Source organism: Dipodomys ordii, unplaced genomic scaffold, assembly GCF_000151885.1.
Source record: "Dipodomys ordii isolate 6190 unplaced genomic scaffold, Dord_2.0 Scaffold12, whole genome shotgun sequence".
Lineage (NCBI taxonomy): Eukaryota > Metazoa > Chordata > Mammalia > Rodentia > Heteromyidae > Dipodomys > Dipodomys ordii.
In genome coordinates, this window is record NW_012267228.1 from 18,797,834 (window position 1) to 18,819,464 (window position 21,631).

The following is a 21,631-nucleotide window of genomic DNA, read 5'->3' on the forward strand; positions in this document are numbered from 1 at the left end:
CACACACTGGTGAGCCTCTGCCAACTACTCCAACTCATCAGCAACCACAGAGTTCATGTTGGTACAGGTTCAAGCATACATTTGGATTGTCATGAGGGGGAGGTACTTCTACCTTTAGGCACCCACTCAAAGATTAAGACACATGAGGGTGAAATAGTATGCAACAAAAGCTAATGGCCACATACTCCTCAGCAGAAGCCTTGTTAGCCAGTGGTTGAATAGCTGACACTGAAGGTCCTTATTCTCTATGCCTTTTCTCTCTCTTCCCCTCAAGGAAATAGATCCAAAGCCCTTCACTTCAACTTGGTTACACATGTAATCACAAACATACATTTGCCATCATTGTCTGAGGCACATGTATGACAAATTCTTGTCAATATGCTCTGGATTGCTGTGCAGCTAAAATGCCTAATCTATGCTCATTTATCAAAATGAATGAATGAAAAAACATGTTGGTAAATGGATGCTATAAAAACTCAGGCTAAAATGCCTGTCCCCAACCATAATTCCCATTGCTGGTATTCTGCAAGAAGTAAGAAATGAATGGGAATTGCTGTCAAAGCCATATGAAATGTTCTATCAGTCACCTATAGGAAGTATCAGAAACCTGATGTCAAACAAGCATCAGACAGTTAATTCTGGCTTTATGCTACTACTTGTACTGGCAACCAAGAAGAGTCCTGGATGGAACTTCCTGATAACATTGACCATTTGTTTTTATATTAAAACCCAATTTAAAACTATCTCCTGAGTGACCATGAGTTGATTTTAGTATTTACAAGTTTGTTTGCTGAAGGAAGGAAAACTGGGGTGTGGCCTACCTTGGAAGACTGGGGGTGTGAGGTTTAGGTTTACTAGCTACAAAAGGCTTTGATTCAGAAGGAATCACTCCATGAGAATTTTGGTGCGGCTCCAGCGACGTTTTAGGAGGGGCGGGATGCGGGTCCCTGAGAGGCTGTGATGGTTGCTGGGAGTCCAGATGGCGAATGGATTCCTTTTCCCTGGTTTTGTTTTTGTGCTCGGCTAATAACACATCAAATCGTTTTCTTCTACCCTGAACAGCCCTCCGCTGGGTTAAGGAATGTGTCTACAAACCAAAACAAAAACAATAAACAAACAAGAGGAACCTCAATAACTTTTATGTCATACATCCCCAGACACAACTTTACTAAAAAACCAATCTACACCATTCTTCTCAACATTTGTTAACCTAGAAATAAGAATGGAACTTTTCTCCTTGGCTAGACTAAAAAGCATATATTCTAGATTCTCATTGAAGAACCTGGAGATGCTACCCTTGAATCAGAGTAAAGGATAGATGATTTGTGTGGCATAACTCAAGGCGTGGAGTGCCTGGTTCAGCAAACATGAGACCCTGAGTTCAAACCCCAGGAAGAAGGGAGAAAAAGAGGGAAGGAGAAATATTAACTGTGTCCACTGGCTTTGTGCTTAGCAAAGCAGTAGAAATAAGTAACAAATACTCATGTTTTATACCCTAGAGCAATTAATTTATCCAGGATTTTATCAACTCCATTAAAAAACTTTTCCTCTTTTGATAATTAAAATTCTGAATGTTAATATAAAAGTAACAATTATCCCATAAAACGAATGTTAAGGTCACTCATGGTTCATGCTTCTAATCTACTAAGGAGGCTGAGATCTGAGGACTGCAGTTCCAAGCCAGCCCAGGCAGGACAGTTTGAGAATCTTATATCCAATTAACCATAAAAAACCCAGAAGTGGAAAACACACAGACACACACACACAGACACACAGACACAGACACACAGACACACAGACACACACACACACACACACACACACACACACACACTCTCTCTCTCTATCTAAATAAGGAGAGCACTCAGTTAACTTCCAGAACATAAAAATTAAACACAACTGCTTCTCTCTATTCCAATGCAAATGCTCATGTGTTTTAGACACAGAGGACTACAACCAAGGAAGACTTGAGAGAAATAGAGAGTAAAAGGCTGGGAACAAAGAGCTGTCAACAGGAAGAGACAGAAAAGCAGAACAGACTCCTAAAAATAGCCACTTCTTCTGTAAACCAAGAAAACTGAAGGAGGTACCTTAGTTCTACCCACAATGTACAATTCTAGAAAGAGGAATGGGTATATAGAGGAGAAATATGGCCAAATTATGGCAGATCTGGAAGTATAAAGGCAGAAATATAAATCTGACGTTTAAGCATATCTTATATATAAGAAGTCTAACATTACTCCTGGCAGAAGATACAACTGAATGTACAAGTGTGAAGTGGTAAAAGTTGGGCAAATCTTACCAACAGTCACCTCCAGTCACTGGGAAATGATTTTGCAGGTCAGCTTGTCTATTCTGCATACTTCTGCAGAGAGCCTAATGCCCAAGAGAGGATGAATCTATACCAACTACAACAGCCTCCATTACATCATCTATGAGCATAAGTAAATTCACCCATACATTTCCTTCTTTACGTTACAAAATACTGTACATGGTATTTTATATACACACATATGTAACGTATATATGTATTGGTTATATATATGTGTATGTGTATATATACATATTAGCACAGATGGAATGTCACTTGGTACTTAACATAGTTAAAAGACAAGAAAGAAGGCAGACAGTTTCATCCCAACTCTGAAGAATGTAAATGATTCCTTCCCTTTCTTGCCTTCCTCCTAGTACTCTGCCAGTACCAGGACTTGAATTCAGGGCTTTATGCTCTTGCTCAGTTTTCTTGCTTAAGACTAGCACTCTAACACTTGAGCCATGCTTTCTATCCAACATTTTGTTGGTTAATTGGAGATGGAGTCCCACAGATTTCCCTATTATTATCTCTTTGAACCTTGATCCACTGGGTCTCAGCCTCCTGAGTACCTAAGATTACAGGCATGAGCCACCAGTGTCCAGCCAAACAGGATTTCTAATGAGCTCTAAAGAACATTGCCAAAAGAAATCTGATGACTTGCCCCACCTTCTTAATAATCAGAACTCTCTAGGGGTTGCTCATGGCATATAGGAAAAAGACTGAGTAGCCTAGCTTCTGGGGCTCTGCACACTCTAAGAGCCTTGTTTCATGATCCTTGGGTATACTTCATGCCTTTGCCTTACTCCTATTCAGTCTTCTGGCTATCTTTCAGGCTTTAAGGTGACCGCTCTACCCTGTCACAGAGTTTTCATGTGTATTATTTCTTCCACCTCTTTCACCTCTCCTACCCGCAGTGCCCAGATAAATCAGAATATGACCCCACCCCAGTGTTCCTGTAGCTGGGAAAGTTCCCTAGCAAAAACCTTGACTGCAGGCTGTCATAACACAGTCCTCTCTCTCCCTGTCTCCTTCTTATAAATCATTAGTGGTGATTTACTTATCTGAATCACTATCCTATGGCTCTCCATCTTCTGTATTAGACTGTAAGCCCCACAAGGACAGAGAACATGCCTTGATCTTACCCTTTACAGCTCCTGAAAGCTAAAATGAGTCTTCTCTTCATAGATGCATGTAATAAGGTTATTTGATATAATAACTGAATGGGACAAAGGGCAACCAAATCATGAAATCTTTCTGCATAGAGGCACAAGGAACATCAGACAGGCAATCTGTCAGATGAGGAAATAAGAAGGAAACAATCAGGTGAGAGTAGACAAGAGGACATGAGTGATGGAAGGGAACAGCTGCAAATCCCTTGCCAGGGGGAAGAATACACATGACAGTCTTAAGTCTAGGACAGAAAAGATCTGGCAGCAACCTAGAGTCATGCAGGTAAGGTGCACTGAGCACATTTAGTCAGGAAGACTCCTGCATATTATGTTTATGGCAACACTGTTCCTAATAGCCAAATGATGGCATTAACAGAAGTACCCAACAACAGATGAATAGGTAAAGATAAAATATAGCTGTACACACACACACACACACACACACACACACACACACACACACACACACACACACACACACACACACACACTAGCATATTACATAGGCACAAAGAAAAATAAAAGTCCCTGGGTGCCGGTGGCTCATGGTTCAAAGCCAGCCCAGGCAGGAAAGTCCATGAGACTCTTCTCTCCGGTGCTGTGGTTCAAGCGGTAGAGTGCTCGCCTTGAGCTGAAGAGCTGAGGGACAGCGCCCAAGCCCAGAGTTCAAGCCCCATGACCGACAAAAAAAAAAAAAAGTCCTATCATTTGTAGGAAAATAAAAACAGCTAGAGGACATCATACTGAGATAAGCCAAGCTCAAAAAAGGAAAACATCAGATGTTTTCACTCATATGCGGAAACTAGACCTAGAACACACACACACACACACACACGTGTGTGGATATGGACATATCCATATATATACATGCATATCACATATATATGAACCTATATATATACACACATATACATACATACACAGGTTAATCACAGGACATGAATCAAGCTAAGAGACTAGTAAGTAGGAGAGAGGATAAAGGGTGATTAACTTTGTAACAGTTTTTAAGACTTCCTCATAGTGAACCTCAGTAACAGCTGATGATCAATGGGAGATGTAGGAAAAAGACTGTAGGTGGGTGGGGACTAAGATGGTTGGGCTGGTGGGGAAGATAAAGGAAAATGGCTGCTATGGAAAACAGATTTTCAACTATGAAAATGAAACAAGGAATCCTGTTGGGGATGCTATTTTTAGGGGGGAGGGTGGGAGTTAGGGAGAGTGAGAAAGAGGGTAAGACTGATTTGAATACAGTGTAAATGTGTGGAAATCAACCTCCCTAGCCATAAAAGAAATGCAAATCAAAACAACATTAAGATACCACCTCACCCCAGTTAGAATGGCAAAAATCAAGAACTCTAACAACAACAGATGCTGGAGGGGATGTGGACAGAAGGGAACCTTACTGCATTGTTGGTGGGAGTGTAAACTTGTTCAACCACTTTGGAAACTAGTATAGAGGTTCCTCAAAAGACTCCACATAGAGCTCCCCTATAACCCAGCAATCCCACTTTTGGGCATTTACCCAAATGTTTACAAACAAGACCACACTAAGCTACCAGCACAACTATGTTTATTGCAGCATTATTTACTATAGCTAAGATATGGAACCAACCCAGATGCCCCTCAGTAGATGAATGGATCAAGAAAATGTGGTATATATACACAATAGAATTCTATGCCTCCATCAGAAAGAATGACATTGCCCCATTTGTTAGTAAATGGAAAGACTTGGAAAAAATTATATATGTTTTTTTTTTTTGGTCCAGTCGTGGGGCCTGAACTCTGGGCCTGGGCGCTGTCCCTCAGCTCTTCAGCTCAAGGCTAGCGCTCTACCACTTGAGCCACAGCGCCACTTCCGGCTTTTTTCTTTTTGCTTATGTGGTGCTGAGGAATCGAACCCAGGGCTCAGGCATGCAAGGTAAGCACTCTACCACTGAGCCACCTTCCCAGCCCTGGAAAAAATTATTATTAAGTGAAGTAAGCCAAGCCCAAAGAAACATAGGTCCCATGGTTTCCCTTATTTGCAATATCTAGTATATGTATGAGTGAAGCAGAAAAGGTCAGATAAGGTGATGTTAGGCAAATGAACCCTAAGATATATATTTAAATGTTTTTTTTCTTTCATGCATTTGTTTCTAAGATTATTTCTTAGTTGCTTTATATGTCCCTCCCCCACAGTATAACCCCTGCTTTCACTGTATTTGATGTCAGTATAATTTGTGGAGGGGAAGGGGAAAAACAAGTCGTTTAAATAAGGATACAGGTGGACCTGTTGCAACAATGAGAAGTACATGTTGTCATGTCAAAAACGAACTTTACAACTTTGGTGGTGGTGGGGGGGACGGGGGGAGGCTGGAGAAGGGATGGGAAGGGGAAACAAAGGAGGAGGCTACAATGCTCGATAAGAAATGTACTCATTATCTTGCCCATGTAATTGTAACCCCTCTGTACAGTATTTTCACAATAAAAAATAAAAAAAAATGAAATCTCCCAAAATAAAAGCAAAGGAAGTAAAGTAACCTGCCAGGTCAGGGAAAGTTAAGTAAAGATCTCTGGAAAGTACAGGCCTCACAGGGGCCTATATATTCTGCCAATTCTATGCTGAATTCATGACCAGTTAGGGGTGAAGATACAGATTAATGTAATGACAAGATTAGTGCTAATGAGCAATGATACCCTTATTAGACTAGCAGAAGAAGCTAGGTGTGGCGGCTTATGCCTATAATTCCAGCTATTTTGGGAGATTCATATGAGGAAGACTGGTTCCAGACCACCCTAGGCAAAAAATTTGTGAGATCCCTATGTCAACTAATACAAAACTGTGTGTTAATTGGGCACTGGTGAGCTATGCCTGTAATTCTAGTTATCTTTAAGGCTGAAATTGGGAGGGACATTCATGGCCAACGTGGGCAGAAAAGTTTGAGATCTCTTCTCAGGAAAGTTGGGTACACAGTGGTATGTACCCGTTAGCCTAGCTACTACAGGCAGTTATGCTCAGACATGCACCTGAGCAGGAAGAAAGGCCTTATCTCAAAAGTGACCAGCAGAAAACAGGGCAATGTGACTCAGCAGTAAGAATACCTGCCTAAGAAGCACGAGGCCCAGAGTTCAAACCACCCAAAAAACAAAAACAAAGAAAACTAAAAAAAACAAAAAACTGGATGCAATTGTATGTATCCAATTGTATGTATCTACCTAGTTATGCAGGACGCATAACTAGGAATATCATGATTCAGGGAGACATAGTGAGATCCTACTTGAAAAATAATGAAAGTAACAATGGCTAGAGTTATGCTCAAGTGATAGATCACCTGCCTAGCAAACAAGAAGCAGTTCAAACCCCATTACTATCCTAATACTTTTTTTTTTTTCTGGTTGGTCATGGGGCCTGAACTCTGGGCCTGGGTGCTATCCCTCAGCTCCTCAGTTCAAAGCTAGCGCTCTACCCATTTCAGCCACAGTGCCACTTCCGGGTTTTTCTGTTTATGCGGTGCTGAGGAATCAAACCCAGGGCCTCATGCACACAAGGCAAGCACTCTACCACTGAGCCACCTTCCCAGCCCCTATCCTAGTACCATTTTTTAAAAAGAAAAAGAGCTGAGGAGCACATATATCTGAAAAGAAAGACAGGTGCAAGGAATGGAGATCCCTTATCAGGTCACATAGCAATCAAGGCAAATGAGGAATGGAATGAAGCTTCTTGTACTTCTCAGGATTTACTCAGAAGAACTGAAATCAGGGCTCTAAGACATACTAGCCTCCCCATGTTTATCTAATCACTATTCACAGTAGCCAAATGTGGAAACAAGCTAAAAGTTCAGGTACGATAAAAAGAAAATGGGGGTGAATACATGCTGTGGATTAATCAGCCTTTAAAGAGAAGGAAATCCTATTTGCAACAATATGGATTGCCCTTGGGAATGCACTAAAAGAAATAAGCCACTCACAGAAATATAAATACATGATTTTGCCAGGTGCTGGTGGCTCACACCTGAAATCCTAGCTACTCAGAAGGTTGAAATCTGAGGCGTGGCTTAAAGCCAGCCTGGGCAGGAGAGTTCATGAGACTCTTATCCCCAGTTAAGCATCAAAAAGCCAGAAGTGGAATGTGGCTCAAGTGGTATAGTGCAAGCCTTAAGCAAAATGAAGGACAGCACCCAGACGCTGAGTTCAAGCCCCAGGATTGGCAAACCAAAACCCAAACCAACTGTCCCCCTCAAAAAAATAAAAAAAACAAAAAACAAAAACAATTAAACAAAAAAATCCCATACCATTTCATTTACATGTGGTATGTAAAGATAAACACAAAGAATGAAAAATTATATGGTTGTTATTAGTGGCTAGGAGGACAGGGTTGAAAGGAGGAAGCTACTTTAACAACAGTCCCCAAAGATTCAGGTAACCAAGATGAATAAGTTCCAGAGATCTGTTATACAACCTATAGTCAATAATACTATACTGTACTGTACTGTATTGTACTGTACACCTAAAAATACTAACAGGCAGCTGGGTGCTTGTGGCTTACACCTGTAATCCTATTTACTCAGCAGGCTGAGATCTGAGGATCGTGGTTCGAAGCCAGCCTGGGCAAGAAAGTCCCAATAAACTACTCAGAAAAAGCCAGAAATGGCATTGTGACTGAAGCAGTAGAGCACTAGCCTTGAGAAAAAGAGCTCAGGGTTAGCACACAGGCCCAAGTTCAAACCCCATGACCAACAAAAAAATAAAAATGAAAAATAAATTTGAAAAAATACTAAAAGGATATATGTCATGTCAAATGACTTAACCACTATAAAGTTTTAAAAGAAAAATCTGTTTTATCACCTGCCTCTCAGGTAATTTCCAAAGAACAGTTTTTGGATGAATAAAATGTCCCTCACTGAACACAGGTATTACAGGCAATCCAGATTACTGAGAGCCACATAGGCAACATGGAGGGTAACAAGAATGAGCAAGTGGTTAAAATGGTAAAGGAAACTGTGAAAGAATTCTAATTCTATAGAACTTTAATGGATATCTTAAAAAAAAAAACTACCTCTCTAAGTTTTCTATTAATATTCCAAAAGAGGTAAAAGCCATTTTCTCTGAGGTATGTTTTTTTACCTAGAGATTCAAGCCTAACTCAAGACAAAATGCAAAATCAAAATACATAAATGTGGCATTTCCTCTTCCCACAAAAGAGGAGAATGTCTAATTTTTGGTAAGTTTAAATATGAATTTAAACATTCTTTTATTCTAGGTGTAATGTATAACCCCAGAACTTGGAAGGGTTATTTGAATTTAGGAGTTCAGAACAATCCTTGACAACACAGTGTGATTCTATCTTTTGTTAAGAAAGCTGGAGCTTGAGGTGTCTCAGGTGGTAGAGCACCTTCCACCTGGCAAGTGCAGAGCTGAGTTCAAACCTTAGCCCCACAAACAGAAAGAAAAGAAAAAATCACTATTGTAAGACAAAATCTGTACACTAAAAATTAGAAATCGAATTAAAAGAACTAAAATTTAAAATCTACCAGTTTAAAAAAATTGGAAGAGCTAATTTTTTAAATAATTTTTCCCCCTCCCTCAAATGAAAGGTTTAAAGTAAATACTTTACAGTGATTATTTTTCATAGTTCTTCAACACTTTTGAAGGGTGCCTGGGGACATTTCCAGAGAAATACAGGTATGTTTGCTTATGCAGATGCCCTGAAGTCAGCTCCATATTCACAATCCTTATGTGAAAGTGGACATATTACCTTCTCATATTAACATGCTGTTCTTGTAACGAAAATAAAAACTTCTGAGTAAAAAAAAAAAGAGGACCATTATATTTTCTTAGTTTATATATAAATTGATTTATCTACATTTATAAAAACTAGAAAGTAAGGCTATCTAAAAGTCCCAGATCTTTAAAAAAAATTTTTTTTATTGTGAAAATACTGTACAGAGGGGTTATAATTACATGAAGTCCCAGATCTTTTAAAGAGTGCTTCTTTAAAAAGTTTAAGAACTATGAATCCCAATTTGGGCACTAGTGGTCCTCCTAAGAATGAGGCTCATGCTTAGATCAAAGGCTGAGATCTGAGGATTGACTTTGGAAGCTATGAGACTCTCATCTCCAATTAACCACCTAAGAGCTAGAAGCTGAGGGATAGCTCAAGTGGTAGAGTTACAATATTGAGTACAAAAACTAAAGAACAAGTGCCAGGTGCAGAGTTTACACACGCACACACACGCGCGTGCACAGACACACACATGCAAGCACACGCAACAAAACAAAATTTTAAGAATTTTCATTCTTGTTTTAAGTCAGTGCAATTGAAGGCACAGTAAAGAATGTATTCATCCTAGGAAGGATCACCATTCTCCAGAATAAAAAGATATTCATGAAAACAAAATCTTTCCTGTAAGCTTATAATTCCTAGCATACTTCCCTATCTTCTCTACTTGAGGCTTTCATCCTCATTGTTCTCTCACTAATTCAACTCAGAACAATCCAAAGCACAGGCTTGCCCATGAGTCAGAGACTACATGACCAGTGTGGTACTTCTCAGTGCCCTGTGCTTATCACACTCTTCAGCTTTGACTGAATGTAGGAGGCCACCTACCTTGCACGTCAAAGACCGGGTGCAGGGCTTCTTGGTGTCAAGGTCAATGACCCCACAGTGGATGTCAGGATCAAACTCTCTTTCTGTCAAGAGCATAGAAACATTACAATGGGCTCACCACACACTCCTTCATTTCGTTTTGGAAATAAGAACATAGGAGAAATCTCAAGACAGGAAAATTACCGAAATTATCATATGAATAAATTTCATCAAGTTATCAGTAATTCCAAAATAGATGATATGTAAGCACTTCAATGGAGCAAAAAATATCACTAGAGGACCACAACTGCCATCACATGCTGGAAAACAACGTTTATACAAGCATTGCTATATTGCTGCTTTTGGAAACACATGACTAGAAAGCTTTTTTAATATTATATACACATACCTTACTCCTCATCCCACACACACGCAGTATAAAACTGAGAGAAGAGGACAAGCACAGTGCTTAACGAACTATCCCCTAAAGCTGAAGTTCACTAGTTTTACAAAATAGACATAAAGACAGCAGTTCATTCAATACACATTTAATATACATAGAAGTATTAAGAGAAAACTGTGATGTTACCTGATAATCTTTTATTTAAAAACTTCCTATTATTAGAATTGTCTTCAGATTTCTTCTCCAGAGTTGGCGGTGCAGGAAGTCCTTTGCCATTCAGAATCTGTCCAGGTGAAGGCAAGTTTGGCTTTGGTATTGAGGGGCAGTTAAGGCCAGGCTTGACTGAGGAACTCACAGTAGCAGGACAGGTTGGCCCCACCGCAGATTTCAGTAGTGTGCCATCCATCTTCGGATGTATCTTTTCTACCTTTACAGAAGGCGTCATGCTGCTGGAGGAGGAAGTGAGAACAGCAAGGCCTGAGTACTTCATAGCCTTGAGTGAATGGTTAAGAATGAGGGCAGAGGCTGGCTCTTTCCAGCATAGCAAGGCCCAACCCCCTGGAAAACACCTTATGAATTATTTTGGAACTACTCAAGAGAAACCTACGTAGTTCACATTTATGTAGTCTGTAAGTTCTCTGAAGGGGCAAAAGGCCCAGAGGATTTTCAAGTGACTTTTGTCATTTCAGAAAGTTTTACCTACACAGCTATGTGAAATTCAGGCCTGATACTCAAGGCAATTTCTGCAAGAAATTTTTGCAAGAAGCAGACATGAAAAGATCATCAAAAAGACCTAAGACCACAACCCTTAGAGATTATGAGAGTCACCATTTTTAAGAAAGGATTCATCAAAACAAACTTCTGAATAGTAAATACTACCAAGTACCAACACTAAAAGACTTAACTCAAACAATGTTAAGCTAACAATGTCTTCAAGAAGAGGCCCTCTGCTTTTCTCAACAATAAAATATAATGTGGCTCTGCTTTAGACCCAAACAAATGTGTCTATAAGCACCTGTCACATAGCTAGCTGGTGGGCATGTTGTCATTTTGCCTGAAAAACCTGAAAATGTTGATTAAAAGCTAATTGTTGGCCTGGTCCACCTCTACAGATCTCATTTCACACAAACATCTGTAATGATGAGCTTTTGCAAATTTTGTCCAGCAAATCAGTACTCTGACAGATGACAAGTAACTTACACATCACATTGGCTTTTTAGCTTTTAAACAACTATAGGAGTGAAAGCCAACTTTGCTGTACTGTACTTCTGACAAGTGAGCAGGGGCTGAGGGCTTAGCAACTTCAAATAGCCCTACACAGCTATATCGAGAATAGCGTGACAGCAGCAGAACAATTCCAAGATACCACGATTGTCCCAGCTGGTAACTAAGTCCTTCAGCAACAGCAGGTGCTGGACCCTTCCTAAGATCAATCAGGTAGTCAGACTTTGGGAATGATATATGTGGCATACTCTGAAGGAAGGCAGACCAGGGAAAAGGCAACCACCACCAGGCTAAGGGATACCTTGACAAAGCAAGATATGTTTCTATAGGATCGTATGGAACTACTTCAGTCTTCTACTATGATGGAAAGTCAAAGCTGGCAAAGGGAAGCATGCTTCACTCTTGACCCCTACAAGTCCTAGAGCTAAGGCTGGGCATCTCCTCACCTTTTTACCTTGGCTATTGTCAACAGAAGTGGCAGGAACATCAACAGTCACACATTAACTGTCTTCAATGGGCCAGAAACCATGTCTGTTACATGACAGATACTAACTGGTACATTCCCCAATTCCACATAGTACTATTTGTTATTCAAAGAAATAGTGCCTTGCTCAAAGGCCTCAACTAGGAAGGGACAGAAGTAGGGCCAGAAACCAGGCCCATTTGACTTGGAGTCTTCTCAAAGTTCCTCAACCTAAGCTTGTTTCTCCTCCCATGGAAATGGGAATAGCAATTCCTATTCCACAGGTATGTGATGATCACTTAATGACAGTACACAACACAGCTTACTTTCAGTTACTAGAACACAGGAGAAGGATCAATAGACAAGTATTACAAACCTTATTACTACTTATTACTACTCTGAAAAGTCTCCTGCAATATAATAGGGACACAGAAAGAACCAATACAATGTACTTGAATTTCCCCCAAGTAGGCTCTTTCATATGACTCCAAGACTCTCATACTCACACACACACAGCTCATTACCAGCAGGTAAGCTTTAAAAACACTTGTGGCCATACTCACACTCTAGCAGGGGGTACTCTACTCTGCTGAATGGGATGCATGGGCCTGGTGCTCCCCCTGAGTGGCAGTTTCTCTTTGGGTGATTTCAACAACTTTGAACTTGATGAGGGCGCACTGAGAACTCCTCCACTGGAAGACCTGCTGCTTCCACCTGCACTGCCTCCTTTGCTTTTGGGCAGAGAATTGAAGAAAGAAAATACTGAAGTGGGAGGGACGGCCAAAGGCGGCTTGCTGGATGAGCTATGTCTTCTTTCTGAAAAGGAAAATCAAGAACAAAACAACCATGTTTCAGGAAAATCTCAAATGGGACTCTTAGAAAAATTCCCTGAAATCAACACCTTTAGGCCAAAACACGTATAATTAATTGAAAATTTGCAAAAGGCAACAACTTTCAGAAGGGCTTATCTAGGCCCTACAGACTTAGGATTCTAAGAACCAGTGCTATTTCCAACACATCTTGGCATAAAAGGTTTATCATCCAGAGCCATTAAAAAATTTCCCATTCTACATTTGAGCATACAGTCTTGGGTTTTGTTATGTTACAAATGAATCCCACTAGCTTCAACTTACACTAAGAGGCAATATTATTCACTCATCTTTACAGCCTGTTAATTGATACCACGTGTAATTTTCTTCCTTTCTAGCATAGCACCTCTCTGATTTTCAGAATAGCAAAATCTGAAGAAACAAGTTGTACCATTTTCCCCCCTAACCACCAGCACAGAACACCAAATAAAAAATGTTATCTTATCATTCCTTAGGAATCTGTGCTAAAATTTTCCAGTGAATCATTTTAACTCCTTCCCCTTTAATAATCTCACTCAACTACAGATGGCATAGCTCCGGATCACACCGCTAAGATGCCAAAGGCACAAGACAAAAATACCACAAATAGCTAGGCCTCTTTTTTAAAAAAGCAGGAAGTAATTAATGGGTAAGTACAGACTACAAAGGTTTAACTGAGAATCATATTTTCTCAAAGCAAAGCAATCTATATTAATAAAAATCAGAGATGCTTAAACAATGTTACAATAAGAAATAGGTTAAGTAGTAACTATTTTCCTAAGAAACCTGTTTTGGTAGTTTAGTGACTGTCTTCAATTAAACCTGGAATTTAAAACTGCACATTTACTTAACTCTTGAGTTTTAAAATGAATATTTTAATGCATAATTTAATATATTACATAAGGCAATGAAAATACATCCATTTATGATAAGTATTTCAAATTAAACCTGTAATTCAGGAAAAGAATTTTGTACACAGTCATCTCTGTTCTTCATGCTTTTAATCTTAAGTTTGCTTTTGCATAAATCTTTATAAAATTATTAAAACCTCTAAATTACAAAGCAAAAAAAATGTGTATGAATGAATACTGACTGGACTTACATGCGTACTGAAACCTTAAGCATGTTAGAATCAGTGACAACTAGCATCACTTAAATGGCTTACTTCCAAAGACTTGGTATTACTTTGGGGCCTTTGGGTAAAGCTATGATGACTTATTCCTGGAAGGACCGTAGTTTAGCAACACTTTATGAGGTGCTTGAGAATCTGATTCACAGCAGGAGAAAATGACATTATCTGCAGGCAAAATTCAAACTTTCCAACTTATACAAAGGTACAATCAATTTAGGAAGACTAAACTAATATGATTTATAAGTGCTGGCCTGCTCCTGTATTAAGTTTTATGTCCAAGGAAGGGAAATTTAAGGTAACTTCACTTTAATCAATTCTCAAATTTAGCACCTGAGGTGTCTTTGTTTTGGTAAAAATACAGGTTTTTTTTTTAGGTAGGCATGGTGGGATACACCTATGGTCCTAGCATTTAAGAGGAGGCTGAGAAAGGTTTGAGGCCAGCATGGCAAGACTATTGTAAAAAAACAAAAACAAAAGTAGAGTTTCTTTCTTCTTCTTTTGTGGCCATACTGAGGGTTCAAACTTAGGGTCTTGCACTGCTAGGTCTGCCATTATTTTCACTTTCAGTTATTTTTTAGATAGGGTCTTACCTTTTTGCCCAGGGCAGGCCTGGACATTCATCCTCCTATTTACTTTCCATGTAGCTGGGATGACAGACATGCACCATTTTGTCTGGCAGGAAATTTATTTTTTCTCCCAAACATTCTGAACATACTCCCAAGCATGTTTATAGTTTTGTTGCCTGTCCTATATGGGTGGAACTTCCATGAGCCTTATCTCTTATCTTCCTCTATAAGGCATGCCACAAGAAAGAAGTCTTCTATTTATATTTTAAAGACTGTATTTTAAAGACTGGTACAGCTCTCTTGGGAAAAAGATTTTCAAATGGCCTAGTAGTTCACAATTTCAGCTATATTTCTGAGTGACTAAAAACTCTGATGTTTGTACCTCTCCTACAGCCTGTGATTTAATTGATTTGGGGTGTGATACAGGCATCCAGACTTCCCCAGCTTTTGTGTGTGACTGTATTGTACGGCCTAGGTTGAGAGCCTGACCTAGGCTAGGCAAACAACTCAGGAACCATTAACCATGGCTGAGCGAGTTAACATCTGCACAGTGCTGAGAACATATGGCATACCGCACTTTATTTAAAGTCTCGTCAACTATAGCTCACTGCTACTACTTTGTCTTAGTGATTTTCAAACTTTCATCAAATGCAACTATTTCCATCATTCTTAACAAAGTCATTTTTTAAACTTAATTTTTTAAAAACTTAATATTTTTATTTTGGAACTGGAGGCATAGTTCAAGTGGTGGAGTGCCAGCCATGGTTGAAAAAGCTAACTAAGAGATGAGATTCTCAGTTGCACACACATGCGGAACCATTTTCATCTAAATCATTTTCAATGGTATCACTGCTTCCTCCTTACTATAGTTCTAAGTCTCTCCAGGGAGCATTCTTGGTATTCTGTACCTACATACAGGATTTCAGGGTGGTCAGCATTCCCAGTCTCCTACCAATTAATCACCAGCAATGTCCCTCTGTCACAGACAACTTTCACTCCTACCCCCACCATTTCCAGATAGGCTCCAGGGTAAAGCATAGAACTACCACTCTTAGCTGAGAGCTATTTTTTTCCCCCAAACCAATATATCCATGAAACAGTTAAGTTTTTTCCCCTGAAAATATTAAAAGAACCAAGTATTTAAATATCTACCCATATTAATTCACAAAAAGCATCTTGTGCACTCACCCCAAGCAGTGCAATTAAACAATGATACCAGGTCTGTGGTACAAAGGGAAAGGGAAAAAAAAAAAAAACAACTACAAATGTAGTATTCTTTGGGCATCAGAAACCTCAGAGAATCTGAGAGAAAAAGTACAATGGTCCCCAACTTTTGAAGGTTCAACTTACAATGTTTTGACTTCATAATGCTGCAAAAGTGATACTTGTTTAGGTACTTGGAATTTCCAATCTCTGTTTTCTCAGACAGCATAAAACCACAGTTGTCAACCAGATACATGATCTGAAAGGAAGAAATCCATGTGCCAAGCTGTGCTGTCACTAAGCTACAATGCTCAAAACTTGGGAGAATTAATATATTCTTGACTTAATGATAATTTCAACTTGCCAAAGCTTTAATGGGTCCATCATTAGTTGAGTAGCATTTGCAATGTAGTTTTTCTTAAGATCAAATGATTAAAGAAAATTTGTAATCTAGTCAGTTCAACTATAATGCTGGCTTTGAGAATGCAAATTTATTCCAGAATAATCTAACCATAATAAAAATTTCCATATGCTTTTGTCTCTAAGAAATACTAAGGGAATGTAGAAAACTACACCTGGCTGAACTAGTCACATGGGGTACCCTGAGGCACACGGAACCTCAAGCATCTATCATGCACCTCAGGTCAGGGCACAGGTTAAGAACCACACTCCAATGCATTTGGTGTTAACAGTTTTCTGTCAGTTCCATATGATTTTCTTCCATCACTTCCCACAATTCACAAGTTGTGATCTACTCTATACCCACTTCACAGTCAAATGCCAGGACTTTACAAGGTAAATGGTCAAATTTACCTTAGTATTTGCATATATTTAACCATTTATCATTTGTAAGACGGTGCTACCATTTTCAGTAGGTTCCTATCTTTTTTTGTGTCACAAAGACATTTTTAGTATTGTGCCATAATTCATTTTCCCAATATGCCTCATACGGTTTTTATTGCATAATTTTGCACAGTGCACTAATTTTTAAGGAATGCATGTTGTTATATAGCAGGATTGATGGCAACTTTTGGCTTTTTTTTCTTCTTCAATTTTCAGGTCTCATCATGGTCTGCCCTCCCTTTTTCTTTAGTTAACATCTTTCCTTGCCTGTTAAGGCTTACATGGGATTCAACATTAGAGAAACAAGACTCAAAGCTTCTTAATGATAAAAGTCTGTTGCCATGTCAGTACTTCCCCCAAATCCCTGCTTTAAAATAAAGTCTATTTGAAACTAAGAAAGGCAATTTATTATGTGACTTTTTCATTCACTAAAACTTGAAACAGATTGTATCTGTATGTGTAAACTGAGATTGTGCCAGCTCAAATCCCTGTCATGCTACTGAATTAAGTTGTTCCATCACAGTACAAACGCGAAACTTATTCTGTGAGAAGGACAGAATCTGGCTTTCTCCTTAGAAGAAAGCAAAGATAAAAAAATTAAATTATAGCTGAATTTGACTCCATTTAACCTTTCACTGTGTGTCTTTATATTTCGTAAGATTTTAAACAGAGATTAGAGCTTTAAAAAAGTATTTCTTCCGAGATCAAAAGGAAAGTGAGCAACTTATGAGTAAGTTAGGGAGGCTATATTAAACTGAACAAAGTAAAGTAGTGGCTGGATGCTAAGCCAAACTGCCATGTGGTTTGCTAAAGAGTCCAAGTTGAGTTTTCAAAGAGCTCCTCTCCTCTCTCCAGAACCTGGCACTAGCCCAGATAAAGCACCCTCTGTCCCTGAATGAGGAGCATATTGTGAATAGCTCTAGTAAGTGACAGAAAGGCAGGCAGACCACCAGACAGACAAGCACAAACATAGGGAAATTGAGAGCAGTGACAAAGGTAAACAGACACACAGAAGGAGGATAGGGGCAGGAGAGATAGAAGGGAATGGAAAGAAAGAGCAAACAAGAGAGATGAGTGGGGAAGGAGAGGGAGACACATCTGCACTGGCCATCTTATCCCCTGAGGCTTGCTAATGTGACATGCTTACCAGATAAGGGCAAGCGGATGGTTTAAAAGAGAGGCATTCCAAAATGGAAAGCAACTGACAATACTAAGCTTATAATTCTGAATTCATGAGTAAAAGTGCTTAAAAAGTATCAACACAGCTATAAACAAAAACTAGTCCAAAGCAAATAGTTTAATGTATGCATACTTTGTAAACAACAATTTGTAATTTAGGAGTGTTAAAGTTAGTTCACAAACACTTGTAACTTCAAATGCTATCATTCATGTTAATAAAAATCTAAATGAATATATCTTGAGATTTTTAAAAATATTTATGTTTAAAAAATATTTTAGGAGCTAGGAAGGTGGCTCAGTGGTAGAACGCTTGCTTGCCTTGCATGCCTGAGGCCCTGGGTTCGATTCCTCAGCACCACATAAGCAAAAAGAAAAAAGCCGGAAGTGGCGCTGTGGCTCAAGTGGTAGAGCGCTAGCCTTGAGCTGAAGAGCTGAGGGACAGCGCCCAGGCCCAGAGTTCAGGCCCCACAACCGGACCCCAAAAAAAAATTTTATTTAACTTTTCTATAATGATCAGAACTGACATAATTATTAAATACTTGTTTAAAAGGGAAATCTTAGAGTTCTAGTCTTAACACATGCCAAAACAAAACAAGGTATGTTACTGACCACTTACTAGTTTGTCTTTTTTTTCTCTTTTTTCTGGTACAGATCCTAGGCAGTGTCACTAAACTTTTGTTGCTCAAAGCTAGTGTTTTACTACTTGAGCCACAGCTCCACTTTCAGGTTTTTTGGTAGTTTATTGGAAATCAGAGTCTCACAGACTTTCAAACTGTGATCCTAAAATCTCAGCTTCCACAGTAGCTAGGATTACTTGAATAAGTCAACTGCACCCAGCTAATTTGTCCCATTCTTAGTAGGAATCATGTAAGAAGGCTTAACAGCCAAGAAAAGCCTACCAAGTCTTTTCAGGACTCTTATTAAACCTTTTACTACTCTCTGACGACTCAAACAACTGACTTTATGAGAAGTCTCACTTTTAACACCAATAGTAGCAGCGTCAGGAGTGTGCTGTGTAGAAACCGTGTACCACGCACACTATTTTGGAATTTAAAGGGATTGTATCATTCATTGCTATCTTCCTAACAAAGTAGATGCATTATCTGATATCCCTGTTTTCCAGATGAGGCGGCCAAGGAATTAAAGAATTAAATCAGCTGTTGAAGGTCACACAGGCTGTTTCACTCTGGTGAAAGCACATAGCCATCATAAATGGTCCAGAGGCAGGAAGAGGAGAAAGTCAGTAAGAAGCTCATCTTTTTCCAATTCTGTTACAACTATAATTTTGGCAGAAACAAGGTCACAGTTATAGCAGAATTTTGCACAGGCTAAACATACAACATCACTGACAATTTTGGGGCAAATTTAGGGTAGGATCTACAGTCAATTTAAGAGAAATCTAAACTGTGTTGGATTTTATTTTCTCATTTTGAAAGTTTTATCCTAAAGATGAACTATGTGTATCTGCCAGTGTAGAATCCTTCCTGTCTATACACACCTCCCTGGGCTGCTGCTGGGTGGGGGAAGGGGGAGACAATTTGAAGAGTGAATTTGACAGAAAGTTACCATTTGGACTTGCCTTTCTGGCTTGGCTAAAAAAGAATCATTAAGATGAACATTTCCTATAAAGGACCATCAGGAAGAGCTACAAGTATTTATTATAGAGAATTAAGTTGATCTTCAAAACAAAGGCAATTATGCGTACTTCTTGTCACTCTGCTTACCCTCCCTGTGGAGGTTCAGGGCCAATGGGTAGAGTCTTGGTATGAACTGAGTAACTGCTTCAATAGAACTCAAAGTAAAGATAAACTTTTAGATTTCCTGACCAAGGCAGATTCCAAACTTTGTAGTCAAAGACATCTTCCTCAAGTGCAGTGCAAAGGGCTGTAATGTCTGCAACCCAGCATCTACTGTGGATGAGGTGCTAAGATCACAAGAGGGAGTCTATAGATGTCCTGTTTGTTCAGCGAATGCTAGTTATGGAATCAGTCCTTCAGACAGAAAAGTACTGATAAGAATGCAGAAATCACTTGAGAACAAACCAAACTCACTTTATCTTCTCCAGTGTGACAAGGTTTTAGCTTAAATATTATTCTAGGAAGACAGGAATGCTCCTTCAATTACAATGAGGTTATACTCCAAGAAACCTGTGGTTAATTGAAAATATCCTAAGTCAAAAGTGCATTTAATGCACCTATGGAACCCTGTAGCACAGCATCACAGTGGACTAGGGAGTCTTGGTCCACTTCCCTTGTGCTCCAGCTCCCTGCCACTCTAGTTTGGGGAGAGATCTAAATTAAAAAGGTGAAGTGTATTTCTACTGTGGCACACTCAATGTATATCACTTTCATACCATTGCAAAGTTCTTGTTAAACCACTGTAAGTTGGAATAAAAGTATTTCTCAGGAGCAAGGTAAACAGTAGTCATTTAAAAATGAATAAAATCATTCCAGTTATTTTTTAAAGAACTTGTTGCTTTATTTTCCTGACAGAACTTGATGACACTTAAGAAAGAATCTTAGCAGAATGAAATAGGTGAGGATCAAGTCCCCAATTTAGTATAGGGCTCCAAAAAATGTTAAAAGTACGAATTCCTAAAAACCCAGCTTTCCTTGAAAAGTTTTGGACAGATTCAATCAAGTGAGGTTGAACAGTGCATTCTGCATAGAAAGGTTTTACAAAAAAGACAAATCAGTGCCTCCAGGAATGCTTACTTCGGGCAGATTCTCACAGCCCCACCCTGAAATGCCCACAATCACTCTCCCATTTCAAGCAGATGGTGAATAATCAAGCTTACACATGGCTATACAGTGTAAAATGTACGTAAACACAGATTCTTCAATCAAGCACTATAAAAGTAACAAAAATACATGTAATCAAAAGCTCATTTTAGAAACTCTGGGTCACTCATTAAACTGTCCATTGCTGGATTAATAAAATTGTTCCTGTCTTAGAACAATTAGAGAAAGAACAATTAGAGAAAGAACTGCAATGTGCTATTATGTAGCTTCCAATTAACCCAAACTGTCTTGCTTCACTTTCAGGCCGCCAAACAAAAAGGTGAGGTATCAGCTGGGTGCCTTGGTCTTTTACAAGGATTATGGTCCCTAAGAGATACCCAAGCTCATGGCTTGAAAAAAATGATTGGTCAAGATTTTTTTTTTAATTCCTAATATTTCTAGTACTTCTTTCTTTCATATTAACTGTTTAACCTAGCTCTTTGTCATTTACAATTGAATCATTTCAGATCTTTCATCATATCTACACATCATCTGAAATATTAATAACTGACCAGAAATTGTCTAATTTAGCAATGTCCTAAGCAATATTGCATGACAATGACTGTTTGATGTAAGACATATCTATCTATCTATGGTATAAATGATATATAAATGAATATAGAATATCTGGTATATGATTTAAAAACCACATCATAGACTACACAAGATTAGTATTTAGAAGCTTTAAACTACTGTAACTGGTGTTACTTTTTCCTGTAATTTTTTTTTTGACCAGTCCTGGGACTTGAACTCAGGGCCTGGGCACTGTCCCTGAGCTTCTTTTGCTCAAGGCTACCACTTGAGCCACAGTGCCACTTCTGGCTTTTTTTTTTTGTTTATGTGGTACTGAGGAATTGAACTTAGGGGAAAGCATTCTACCAGTAAGCCACATTCCCAGCCCTAAATTTTGTTTTTAAAAGCAGCAACTAAACAAGGAATTGC

The 21,631-nt window shown here is 39.0% G+C and overlaps 1 protein-coding gene across 5 annotated transcripts in view; it reads right to left on the minus strand.

The window, feature by feature from the left end:
* Atxn7 (ataxin 7) overlaps positions 1 to 21,631 on the minus strand; it is a 133,111-nt gene that overhangs the window by 13,050 nt on the left and 98,430 nt on the right. For 3 of the 5 annotated variants that reach the window (XM_013010505.1, XM_013010506.1, XM_013010507.1), the window contains 4 exons: positions 12,702 to 12,954; positions 10,638 to 10,900; positions 10,070 to 10,152; positions 822 to 1,087 (listed from right to left, as the gene is read on the minus strand). In XM_013010505.1, the coding sequence (XP_012865959.1) occupies positions 822 to 1,087; positions 10,070 to 10,152; positions 10,638 to 10,900; positions 12,702 to 12,954 (865 nt within the window). The remainder of the gene's footprint in view (positions 1 to 821; positions 1,088 to 10,069; positions 10,153 to 10,637; positions 10,901 to 12,701; positions 12,955 to 21,631) is intronic. The other 2 variants (XM_013010508.1, XM_013010509.1) reach the window with 1 other exon arrangement.